Below are 13,297 nucleotides of genomic sequence, written 5' to 3' on the forward strand. Positions count from 1 at the left end.
TCCACAGGAATACCCTGGGCTGGCTCCATCCGCCACTTCCTGACCCTGCCCTTGAACTCTTGCTCCACCTTAACACGCAGAGCCAAGAGGACAGCCAGTCTGCCCTGAGTCACAGGGAGCGCTTCCTGGGGTGGGCTCCTCTGGCCGCAGTCCTTCCACAGTAGGAGTATTGGAAGCAAGCTGCAGTGTTTCCTTAACACACACACAGCCATTGTGTCCTTGATGGCCCCTCCCAAATCCAGGAAGAAAAGGTTGAGGGGCTCACCCAAAGGCCCCTGGGGACAAAGCGGCATGTGCCTGAGCTAGTTATCCAACAGTTTGAAATCTAACATGCAACGGAAACATGCCTTCAAGTATAAGTCAACAAAACTCTACCTTATACTCTGATTTCTCTCCTATCCTTATGAAAAATAAAACAAAAAACAAAAATACTGCCCGGCTTAGTTAGATCTCAACCATTTAACTAGACTTGGTTCCTAATTTCCATTCTTATGTAATTCTACTATCCCCATTTTGTAGATGAAGAAACTGAGGCACAGGGGATAAAGCATAGGTTTAATTGCTAAGGATGGTAGTTTCCTCCTCTTGCTTTTATTCATCTGACACATAACCAGGGTTAGCCTCTGGTGCGTGCTAAGGGACAGGAGAAAGCAGGAAGTCTCACTGCTCCCACTTGACAAACGGGGAAACTAAGGCAAGTACAGGGAAGGAAGGTTTTTGACATAGGTCACATGGCTAACAAGTGACTGACAACTAGGTTCTAATTGGTCCAATCTGAACTTCCCGGCTGTGCTCTTAACTCCAGAGAGTCTAGTGGTGAAATGCTAGCCTAAAATCTAGATGAAAGTGAAGTCGCTACCTAAATGGGAAGGATAGAAAAAGTTGTCATTGTACCCGGGTCTCGGTCCTACCATACAAAGACTACGGTCTGCTCTCTGTGTGAGCACACAGTGTGTCTATCATTGCTTACAAGTTATCAGAGTGCTGCACAGAAAAGGCACAGGAGCTGTCTTCTTGCTGGACAGTGGGACCTACAGTGTAGTCTTTTCACAGAACACCTATGCCCTGGAAAGGTATCGCTGCCCATTGTTACTCATAGGCTGTTTCACAGTGAACCCACAGTAAGACAGGCTAGAGGAATCAAGGCAGAGGCCCTTTAACCTCAGTGATGTAATCATGACCATATTATCCCTTCCCTAGAAGAAGTGCATTTCAGGACTTTCTATCAGTATGAACAGCATTGCAGTAGAAGCAGGCTGCTCTGAGAAACTAGAAGCGGTGTTCTTCCTCTGTGGTCAAAGTACAAGGTAGGCATGTCTGCCTGCCGCAGCCTCCTCTCTCTCACACTGCTCCTCATAGCCATGCATAGCCCTGGGGGACAACAGCGTGGTAGACAGGACCTTCTCTGACAGGAGGCTCTGCCTGTAAGTACAGCCCCATTCAGGGACCGTGTCTTCGTCCTTTGAAGAGGTTCTGGGCTAAAAATGATGCTGGCTTTCATTTTCTAAATCATTTCATGAAGGCATACAGATCTAGACATTCCGCACCTGAAAACTGCAGTGACGAGAGGATCTTTTATCCATTCAGTTATGGTTGTGGCAGTAGACCATGTCATAAATAAAACATTGTTCGCTGTCAATTAGTTATTACAGCTAGCCTGGCTCTGCACTCTGAAACCTCTTTAATTATTATCTCTGTGGAGGCCTCCTAACAGTTTGCAGGAACTTATGTTTGGTGCACCTCCCATTTTCAGACATGATCAGTGGTAGCTGAGTCCCCCTCCCGTACAAAGCCCTGGTCTCTTAGGCCCACTGTTGGGATTACGTCCCAGAGAAGGTACACGCGAGTCACACCAAGACTCGATTGCCAATTTCTGCACTGACAACAGCATGATTGTTATCTTGATACTTCCAGTTTATCTCTCATACCTTTGGGTTTAATTTTTTTAAGGAAGATACTTTATCAAAAAAAAAAAAAAAGATATCTTATTTGACCAAGGCATCTACCTCTACTTTCTTTCCAGCTCTTTCTACCAGATCTACCAATTTTCTACCAAGGTCAGACATTTTGCCTTGAGCTCTTCATCCCCTCACCAGAGGGTGTAGCTCTTTGAGCAGATAAAATCCAGCACCCCCTTTCTTCTTGCGAATCAATATGACATACAGATGGATTAGGCCAGACTCTAGTCACAGGCTGAGTACATTTAAATCTCAGCAAGGTACATGCTGTGTGACACTGAGCAAATTGTCTGACCTCTCTCTGCTTCATTCTCTTCTTTCCTAAAATACTAGTGGAAACAGTACCAACATAGAGCGTTACTGAAATTGTAAGGTGACATGATAAATATGAAACCTATGCATACCCGTGCCTATCCCAACATGCTTGCTACTTTTATCATGACACACAATGTACCAGGATGAGTTGGTTATCTATGAACTAATTTTTTTCTCTTGTCCAAGAGGGTATTTTGCCATTCTCAAACCCAACCTTCTAGAAATCATGTCCCAGGGAGGGCTGCAGGGAGATTCTGACCTTCGGCAAGCGCTCTGGGTCGCCAGGATGCCGGGGAATGACCTTCTGTAACCTCTGGAAACCGTAGTCGATGGTGGGTTCATTGAGTGCTGTAAAGAAAAAGTCGCAAGGTTTAAACATTTCAGGAAATGAAGGATGATTTGCAGCACAGATGGTGGAGATATAACTCTTAACATTTAATAGATACTCTTATGCCTCTCATGGCCTTTCCACCATCTATTTTGTTTACTATGGAGAGAACTGACTCTCTTGTAGAAACACTGGTGGACAGAGAGAAGAGGGTTTCAGAACACAGCCCCTAGGGCCAAATTCTACTTCTTTAAGATATTCCTAAGTAAAACATAAAATGAAACTTGTCACAAGGTTTTAGGATTCACCCCATTGCAGAAAGCTAGGGAAAAAGGCAAGAGCTCATCTATACATTTGAAGTAACAGTGGACCAAACTGATATGTGTAATGTCTCCTATAGAGCTCAGTAGATCTAATATCTCAGCATTTTCTATGCAATGAAGATAGTGGTTGGCAGAGTGGAGTGAGAATCTTGTCTCCAAAACCACGGAGAACATCTGCAGAGACAAGCACTGAACATACCCCTTGACTCAAAACCTTCCCATCTTAAACAATAGACCCATTCACAGCAATGATATTATTTGAAAAAGACCAACCTCTGTAGAGTCATAGCCTAGCCTAGCTGAGTCTCTAAGAATGATTTTCTAAGAGACTCAGAGACCCAACTGTAATAATAACATTTGGAGACAATGGACCTCCTTGTGTCCTATTGGACACACTCCCTTAAGCCAAATAGAATCTAGATTCTATGCTATCACTTTCAGAATTCCTTCTTAGCATACAAACTATTTTGTGCCTATCTAGTCTGAGACGGTATGAAAGATGGCGACAGCCTCCTCTATCCATAATCCCAACACCCAAAGCCACAAGTAGGCAGTAGGGATTTATTTTACTTTATTGTGCAATTGCTTTTCTTTTTCTAGTTTAACTAAGGCATTTCACTGCATATTTTCTTCCTTGCTGAATAAAAAGACAGTCTTTGCAGCCCTAACATTTTATCTATACATTAAAAAAAAAAACAAGTTGCCACATTCTTTACTTAAAATGCATTTCCATTAACCTAAATTTCAAAAGTAAGATTCGTACTAACTTTAAAAAACTGTATTAAATTCAAATAGGTCCCAAGGCTAATGGAAGCAATTTGTATACCAACCCAAACTGACTGGCCCACTTTTCAAAATACAGGTATGATAATCTCTTGGTTTTAAAAGGACATTTAAATTGAAAGACTGTGAATTTAGAGCATAATTATACCAATAGAACCCTTTAACTTGTCAACTTGTAAATCTAAAAGGCTATCAATCATTGCTAAAGAGGAAATAAACCTTAAAATTCCTTGATTGACAGTGCTTACTTTTTTATGTAAGAAAGGGGGGGTGGGATAGCTGAATAAAGTGGCCAGAAATCCATTTACAAAAGTACATTGTTTTACATAGGTTAGTAAAAAGCCAGTAACTATTTCTCCCAAAGACACATAAATCAGGGGAAGTACTTTTACTTCACTTGTGTTTTAAGGCAGAATGAACTTCAAGTAACTTTATTTAAAAGATCCTCCTTCCCAAACTAGAGTGCCTATTAAGGTCATTAGTAAAGCTGTGTTTTCATTTTGTATGATATAATCATTTTTGCAAATATGAGATTTAGGTAACTGCCCCTACCCCTGCAAACAGTAAACTTTCAATCTGTCTCTTGTGGAAATTAGTGAAAACTACAACCAGGTATAGTCAATCTCTCTGTTCTAGTATATGAGTTGAGGCGCAGTATTTATTATTGCTTTCATTTTATGAATTCTTTCTAAGCCTTTGAGAAGAATCCTTTCTTCAGGTTGACTTGTAGAGGAAAGGTCATGGAGTTCTTTATGCAGAGAAGGTGTTAGTTATAAAAGTGATTCAATCAAGATATGCATCAAGAGACAGGAGTGAGCATAGTGGGTAAGCATGGATCATCCTACCGCCACGCATAATTCCAATTGTCAGCATAATGCTTAACCATAAACAGTAGCTTTAGAAAATTAACAGTATTACTTCAGTCCCTGAAACCATAATTCAGAATCCTACAATATTTACCTGTTCAATCTAAGCCACTGATAACAGGAGAGGTGTGGATCCACCCATTTCCTTATTTGTATAATGAATTCCTAGTGTGCCTAGAAAGCCACTCTGTTCACTGAAAAGCCTTTATACTAGGGTTGGCGGAAGATGTGATTTTTCTGGCTATAAGGCCAACTCACTGTAGAATGACTGACACTTCATATCAGCAATTAAAAGAATCAATTCAAATATCATATGGAACTAATAGCAAAAGAGCTGAGAAGTCATTCTGTTGCCACGAGGAGTAATTGGATTAGACATATTAAACTTATTACTCCAACAAAAATAAGCATCTACGCTAAGGACATAATCCATGACAGAGGAGGCATTTTAAATAGCCACGGTAGAGGTTTCCTCTTTGCTTCTTGTGTTTTCAGGATTGGCTCCCTGCTTGCATTTCTCAAGTATGCCGACCTCCACTCTGTATTTCAGTCTTGAATATTACAATGGGACAGTCTGACACTGTGGACCATGTTAACAATAAAGCCACGCAAGACGAGGCATACTATTCCAAACTCAATGGAGCCTGCAGACTTCTCTGTGTGTGCTGAGTAGGGGGAAAAATTCATGTGTGAAAGAGATTTGTTAATAAGGATCAATAGTTTTGTCAGTTTTTAAAACATACGCAACTCTCTTCACAGAGGGAAGAGGAAATGGAACTGAGTTCAATGTGTTACAAAGCAAAGTGCAGAGAATTCTATAGAACTGGACATTTCCCGATCTCAGAATCAATGTCATATGACAAACACCAACCTAAGGACATTTCTAGTGCTAGGTTAAAAAGACTACAGGGGTATGTACCTAATATGGTGACGTTTCAAGATTCACATTTTTTAAGTGTGTCTATGTGAGTACTGCATGTCGGTATGAGTGTCTTGTACACAAGGAGTCCAAAAGGGGTGCTAGACCTACTGGTACTTGACTTACAAGTGCTCGTGAGCCTCCATGAGCAGGCTGGAAACCAAATCTGCAGGTCTGTAAGGGCATCCAGTGCTCTTAGAAACTAGGCAATGTTGTTGTTGACTTTTGAATGAATGAATGAATGAATGAATGAATGAATCTACCTACCTACCCATGTGCATTATAAATAACACTGCCTGCACATAGACTGACAAATATTAGTTGTTTCTAAAACTCATGGTTCCTAAGAAGCTTTTTTTCCCTCATCTTTGACCCACACATTTTCTGTTTACATTTTTGCCCCCTGCACAATAAGCGTATATTATTTTTATAATCAGAGAAAAAGGTTAAGAACAAGAAGATTGTTGCTGAAATGGAATCTGACCTGCTTGTATAAAGTAATGACATAAGAAACTATGCCTTAAAAGGGGTCTGTGTACCCTTTAATAACCTTGCATGGGTTATTACAGACCATAAGAAAAATAAGTACTATACTTTTTGCCCAGTTGTATAAATATGTGACTATACATAAACGCTCAGAAAATCAACAGAGAGGGTAATGGGGGAGAATCATAAAGAAGGCATATTTATTTCATCAGCATGGGTAGTGGTACCTTAGGGACGTGTATCTACCCTGCAAGAATGCAATATAAAGTTAATTCTTCAACAAAGTGACCTCACTGTACTCAAGTGCAGAGCTCGGGGCCAGTGGCAGAAATAGTACTAATCAATTGTTCCCCTTCACACTTGGGATAATTCCAAGAATCTGGTAGAGAAAGAAAAAACAAAGCAGCTTAATTGAGCATAATTAACCACGTAAAGAGGCGTGGACAACTTAAGTTGAAAGAGGAAAAACAGGAAGCTGTGAGCTACAGAGCATGGGCTGGGACTAGAAAAGTGGTCCCTCTACCCTGCCTCCAAGCATCTTAACTCCACTCTGACAAGGATGTCAGATGCTGTCACCCCCAAATCAGGTAAGGATGACAGCGAAATAGAAGGATCACAGGCTTAGAGAAAGAAAAAAAAATGTCCTTTGTCCCAAATAGAAATGGCTCAGTGCTTACACCCTCTGCATAAAGTAATGGGACTGGTGGGTGCATTTTTTATAGTGCCGAAAGATAGAGGTTGCAAGTCATCATTTATTTGCAATGATGACTAATCCCATTTGTAGGAATTAGCTCTTTGTGCGACATCTTCAGCCTTTAAAGGTAAAATTTCTGCCAAGAGCATACAACCCAAAAGGACCAATGGAGAACTTTGGTTTTAGAGTCAGTGAAGTCTTTCTTCTTTAGGGTTACCCTCTTGTTCCAAAGTCTATGCCTTGTCTTCCTCATAGTCACCACCCTGGACAACTTTTCATGAAGGATGACACAGAGAGGACCAGGTTCCTAGTGAAACATGATTGAGTTGAGGTGTCTTCCACCAACCTCTGCACATTTTATTTTCTAGTACAAAGTTCTCAGCCTGTGTGTCATGATGCTTTTTTGAGGCCTAATGACCGTCACAGGGGTTACCTATCAGATATCCTATCAGATATCAGCTACCTACACAACAGTTCATAATGGTAGAAAAATTACAAATATGAAGTAGCCACAAAAAGACTTTATGGTTGGAGGTCACCACAACATGAGGTACTATATTAAAGGGTCACAGCATTAGGAGGTTGAAAAGCACTGTTCTAGTAAGCTATGCATTTCTTGATTATATGCATTGTCAGAAAGAAGTGTGCAGCATGTTAAGCAAAGTCTGAAACTTTCTTGCAAACACCCAAAGGCAAGTTCAAGGAGTCTAATTGGGATCTCCAGGTTGCGGGGTAAAAGCAATGATTAGGATGTCAGGGGAACCTCACATCCAGGCTGTGATGTGTGGATGGGCACTAGAAGGGGGAGCACACTCTACAGCCAAGGTTCTCACTTCATCTGTAGCAAAGTTATTTCTTTTGGGAAAAAAAAACAGTTAATTAAATAATACCATGCCATCACGTTTGCCTGCACTGGAGCTATTTACAGTGCCGTTAGGTTTCTTCCCAGACTCATCAGCTCAAACTCTTTTAAAGGAAACCTGTAACTCTCCATTTCTAACTTCTTTATGAGGCCTTTCTCTCAGTGAGCATCACCTTAGGTGCTTCCAAACACCACTATACAGAACCACTGCTGCAGTGTCCAGAGGCATAAGAGACACTATAGGCTGAGAAAAATAGGCATTGCAACTAGAGTGTGTACAGGAAAACATTTAGTAATGAGTCAGTTCTGGACACATGTACCTGGTTTGGGTTTTTGGTTTTTTGTTTGTTTTTGTTTTTGCTTGTTTGTTGGAAATACACTTCACAAACAAATCAAGTAAAGTCCAGGAAAGGGGAAATTACTTGAAATATAAATAAAGAATATATCAAATAAAAAAATTTAAAAAAATAAATCAAGTAAAGAATTCTCTTCCAGGATGTTCACTGGTTAAATCCTAAATGGTGCATCCCAGTTGTGAGAATTTTTTTCTCTTGGCTTTTCTGAGTTCCCTTTTAAAACAGTCACTCCTTCTCTGTTATCTTTTAGCTTATGGAACATTAGTTCCTGGAAACAATGGAGATGAGGCTGGAGAACTGTGTCCCAAACACACCTGAGAAGTGCTGTTGGTGCTACTAAGACCAGAGCTCATGGAGTGAGTGGCTTGTAGGGCTCAGGAACTCGCAAAGGGGTTTCAACATATTTCTGAGGTTTTAATTTCCTTTTTTTAATAGTTGTGTGGCATGATGTCATTTTGACTGGAAATAAAAAGAAATGCAAATATTAAGAAGGTAATATTTATATTCTATTGCCTTTTAATGTCCAAACAAATATGTAGACTCCATGCCAAGTAATAAATAAAACCTCATAGCAGAGGCAATGTTAAAACTAGCACCTGGGTCTCCTAGCTTCCCTGGTGACTACTCTATATTTGAACTAAAGGAGTAACAGCCGAGCATTTCCCTTCCAGGCAGATCCATTCTGGGTAGGAGAGTTATTACTTATACGCCAGGCAGAGCCTTTTTCTTCCATAATGGCCCCATTTTTCCCTCAGTCACTAAATTAACAACTAGAGGTAAACAATAAAACAGCAAGTTATCTTCGAAAAGCTATCTTTAAGAGTGACTCTAAAATATACTAATGGGGAAAAAAAATCTGCCAGAACAGCCCAAACAAGCACTACAAACAGTGTAAATGAGGAAACTGGTTACACTTCCAGCCATTTGGGTGTTTCATTACCTGCCTAAATGTTGGAAGAACAAGTACCACGCCGGGTCAGCTTGTCCGTGGACCAGAAACAGCCCCTGAGAAACCTAAGAGCAAACCCCTTGCAAGTCAGCCTCTCTTTTTAGTAAGAAAGGCTTTCGTACCCTGGCAATCCTACCCTGGGACCCAAGGAGGCTCACAGGAGCTTCCAGAGCTGGCTCAATGGACAACAGAAGGCTGCAGACTTCAATCACAAAGGTGTCAAGATGGAGTCAACATAGGAACAATTAATCAGTTGGAGGTAGAAAGGAAATCCAGAGCCACCTTTGAACATGCCCTGAAATATTCGTAGTGTATGAATGTCTTTATGTGGTAAAAACCTTGAGATAGAAAAATTGAGCAGAAGAATAATTTCATAATCAGAGGTGTGGGAGACTGGTGTCATCAGGTGGAGCAAGAAAGGAGAGGAATGGGCTCCTTTTTTGTTTTCTGAGATGAATGGCTTCACTCTATTTCTAAATCTAGGAAGAACACATTCCAATTCTAGAGAGTGTTTTAAGCCACAACAGGAGGGAGAACTTCACAACACCCACAACCATAAAGAAGCACTATCCCAATCTTAGGGTTATAGATGTTTTCATATACCATCTCAATGTTGTTTTCTATGAATATGGATTAAATGTTTAATTACATCCACCTCATTTTAAAAAATGTTTTTAGCAATAATATTAAACAAATGGTCATAATTTATCTATTAAATGCCCTATTAACAAGCATGTGGACTCCCTTCCCCCCCAAAAATGCCCATTGACTTACGAGGAGCTATAATGACTAACACTTGGAATAAATTCCTGGGTGAAGGGATATGGGCCCCTTGAATCCCTGTGTGCACACATTTCCTGACAAAAGAAAATTAGTCATTTTAGGTTTCTCATCTTAAACTCAGTTTTCTGTAAGCTACCCGGAATCTCTAGAGACTTTTCAGAGATGCGAAGTGATCACAAAAGTCCTGTATAGAGGTGCCATTTCAAACACTGCCCAAAGTCACAGAAGAAGACTCTTTTTTTTCAGGAAAATCAAAAGTGTTTTCCATCAGATATGGTATCATGGACATCTATATACCCCTTTAACATAAATGTTAAAAATCAGTACCCCTTTCAAATGTAGGAAATTGAAGCATTTAGTATTTTGTAAATTTAGTAAATTGAAATATAAGTTAATCGAGAAGATTTGTAAGATTTTGTTGTTTGTGAAGCAATTTGCTTGATATTCTGAGATTACTTTTTATTGCTGATGAACCGATCTATAGCATATGGAAATGTCTTGTTCTCCAATCAACTCCCCTGCACTTTCATCCCTGCCTGTAATACTAGGAATCTTTATGCCCAGAATCTCAGCTTTGTCCAGAAGAACAAGTCTATTCTTGGTCTGATTTAAGTTCAATCCACCAGCAAATAGAATGTACCTTAAACTCGCCTCCATATCCATCAATAAACTTTGTTTTCTGCCTCACCAATGCCATGGTTTTCTTTCTGTTGCTGTAATGAATCATCATATGGAGAAAGCAACACAAGGAAAAAAAGGATTTATTCAGTGCATAGTTCTGTCACTGTGAGGAACTCAAGGGAGAAGTTCAAAACATCATATCCACAGTCAGGACCAGAGAAAGAAAGTTATCATGCCCAGTTTGTTTGTTTGTTTGCTTACTTGCTTGTTTGCTTGTTCCATCTCAACTAGCTTTCCTCACTGTTAAACAGTTCTGAACCAATACCCAGGCCAACATTTAGGGTGGGTTTTTCAACCCACCTCAAGCAACCAAAACAATCCCTCATAAGTCAACCTGATATAGACAATTTCTCCAATGAGACTGTCTTCCCAGGTGACTGTATGTTGTGTCAAATTGACAATTAGACTAACAAACCAAGTTTATCTTATAAACACAGCTTGTAAAGAGCTTTAAGACTGTTTGCCTTTTGAGAAAGATTAACCATGCTGTGATGATACATTGGGCTGATCTATCTCATATCACTACAACCTAGAATTTTCTAGAAGGCCCTAGCTGAGAGGTATGCCTTCACATGCAGATGCCTTCCTCTCTCTGGAGGGTCACATTCCATCCAGACCAGGAAGCAGGGGAACCTGTGAGGGTTAAAGGGAAACTGTGGTGGTCTCTAACTATAACGAGGCTGAGGAGAAAAGTCACCCTGCCCTTCAGTGTGGTGGTCTATGATCGGTTTGGCCTTCTGTGGGCCTTCATTTCGATTTCTAAATTTGATTCAAGTATAAAATTAAAATTAATTCCTTCCAGCAAACCGAAGCTAAATTGTCATAGTTTTATAGATCTATATCTCTTTCTATTTTATGGCCTTTCAATCTTTTTGCTTTGGATTAGAAAAAATCGGGATCATTTATGATTAAGTTTTAAAGACAGATTTGTTCCTTTAAGGGTAAAGAGAAGGCTGATTTTCACTGTGTAATGGATGGCAGTGTTTAAGGAGTGAAGGCCAGCATACTCTGTCTTTCTTTCTTAAGGATAAATCCATAATTCTCTCCTGGCGGATCTTCTGATATATCAAGAGCAATATTACCTCTATAATTGTTCCTCAGATTTCTTCCCAGAGAGTTTTGACCAATAACTGTTATCAAGAGTGTAAAATCACCCGGCCTGTCTGATAAACATGTTTTCTTCTGTCCCCACCCCAGCGAGTGCTGTGACACCGGACTTTTATCATCCTGTGTGTGTTCGCAATGAGCTTAGGACAGCAATTGCCGGGAATAGGCAGGCGATAAACCGCATTGATTTAACACATCTTGTTTTCAATCATGCTTGGATTTTCTGAGCACGCGTTTTTCCTGTACCCAGGCTTGTAGCTTTTATCTGACGAGCTGATCCCTTTTCAAAGGAAAATGAAAAGGTCGCACAATAAGACACGGTTTACTGGAACTTGAACACGCACCAGGGAAAGTATTTTAGATAAATACTGTCAGACAGAGTGGAGTTGAATTCCAACAGCACAATTGCTAAACAACAATACTTATTACTCTCTGAGAATAAGCCACCAGCAACGTGTGGCTCTCAGCAGGGGACACCTCCAAGTCAGAGGGCAGGCTTAAACTCCTTTCCACTTCTTGCTGCTAACCAAGCTCAGAGTTCCTGGACTGAGGACTGGGTGAGTGTTGACATCACAGTTTTCTGAGATAATTCACAAACCTGTCCACAGAGCCATTTCCTTGAAACCAGTGTTGTTGGATGGAGACAGTCCAGCAGAGGCTGGCAAACCATCAGAGTGGGAACAAAAACAATCCCCAAGTAAAGTAAGGTAAAGGGGACTCCAAATACCATGGCCACACCCCTGATGAGGCAGGGAAGGGCTCATAACTGGAGGCAGGAAATGATTAGCAGTTACTTGGTAACTTTTAAATGTAATTAAGAAGCATTTGTAACACAACTGTCATATAGAAAGCTACAAGGGCCTTGTAGAGAAGTCTAGATGCTTCTCTCCACCTCACATCAAACTTACATATCACAGACAAAGGAAGCTAAGTGAAGTGAGGCTACTTCAGAGTCCATTTCATGGGTGATTACTGGCACCATCCTGAAACAGCCCAAGCGCTTCCTCTGCCTGAACATCATACTTCGGACACTTTCTTTTGGCCTTGACATTCTCAGAGTGCCTGGACACACTGCTTTTATGCCAGGGCTCCTCAAAGCCTCTCTGTTTACAGGACTGTGGTCATCTTAGTAATCCTTTCAAAGCTCTCCTTAGCCAAAAGAAACAACCATCCTGATCTCTGTGCTCTCACATTTGACAGTGACTGTGTCTGAACTAATCTAGCATGCCAACAGGGTTTTCTATGGCAGAATCTAAGTAGTCCAGATTGGCTTCAAAGTTGACATCCTCCAAGCCTCCAAGTTGAAATTGTGTACATATGCTACCACATCCAGTTTGGTACAGGTATTTGGCTATAATCACCAGTGACAACTCAACCTTGCAAAGCTAGAACAACTTCCCAAGGAATACCATGCAGTTTAGTATTGAACTGTGAGTGATCTTGGACTTGTTAGTGGTTTGTGTAATGCCTGACAGGTGGGCAGTTTCAAACTTCCTTCACACCAAATATATCTTATAAAATCCCTGTGAGGCTACAAGCACACCATAGTGCATGAGGTTCTGAAAAAAATAGGTCCATGCAGGATCATGCATCTGTTTAAATGCTGAGGTGCTTCAAGGACCCGGTGCTCTCACAGATATGACCTATAGCCTTCTTTATTTTAATTTCTCTTTTTTCTTCTTCTTTTTTTTATTAGATATATTTTTTTATTTCATTCGATATATTTTTTATTTACATTTCAAATGATTTCCCCTTTTCTGGTCCCCCACTCCCCGAAAGTCACATAAGCCCCCTTCCCACTTCCCTGTTCTGGTTTTGCCTTATACTGCTACACTGAGTCTTTCTAGAACAAGGGGCCACTCCTCCGTTCTTCTTGTACCTCATTTG

General features: G+C 40.5%; 1 protein-coding gene across 8 annotated transcripts in view; it reads right to left on the reverse strand.

Moving 5' to 3' along the window:
• Ebf1 (EBF transcription factor 1) overlaps positions 1-13,297 on the reverse strand; it is a 388,236-nt gene that overhangs the window by 30,031 nt on the left and 344,908 nt on the right. For all 8 annotated transcript variants that reach the window (XM_052196588.1, XM_052196587.1, XM_052196585.1 and 5 more), the window contains one exon: positions 2,533-2,621. In XM_052196588.1, coding sequence (XP_052052548.1) covers positions 2,533-2,621 — 89 coding nt within the window. The remainder of the gene's footprint in view (positions 1-2,532; positions 2,622-13,297) is intronic.

The sequence above is a fragment of the Apodemus sylvaticus genome, chromosome 10 (assembly GCF_947179515.1).
Source record: "Apodemus sylvaticus chromosome 10, mApoSyl1.1, whole genome shotgun sequence".
Taxonomy (NCBI): Eukaryota; Metazoa; Chordata; class Mammalia; order Rodentia; family Muridae; genus Apodemus; species Apodemus sylvaticus.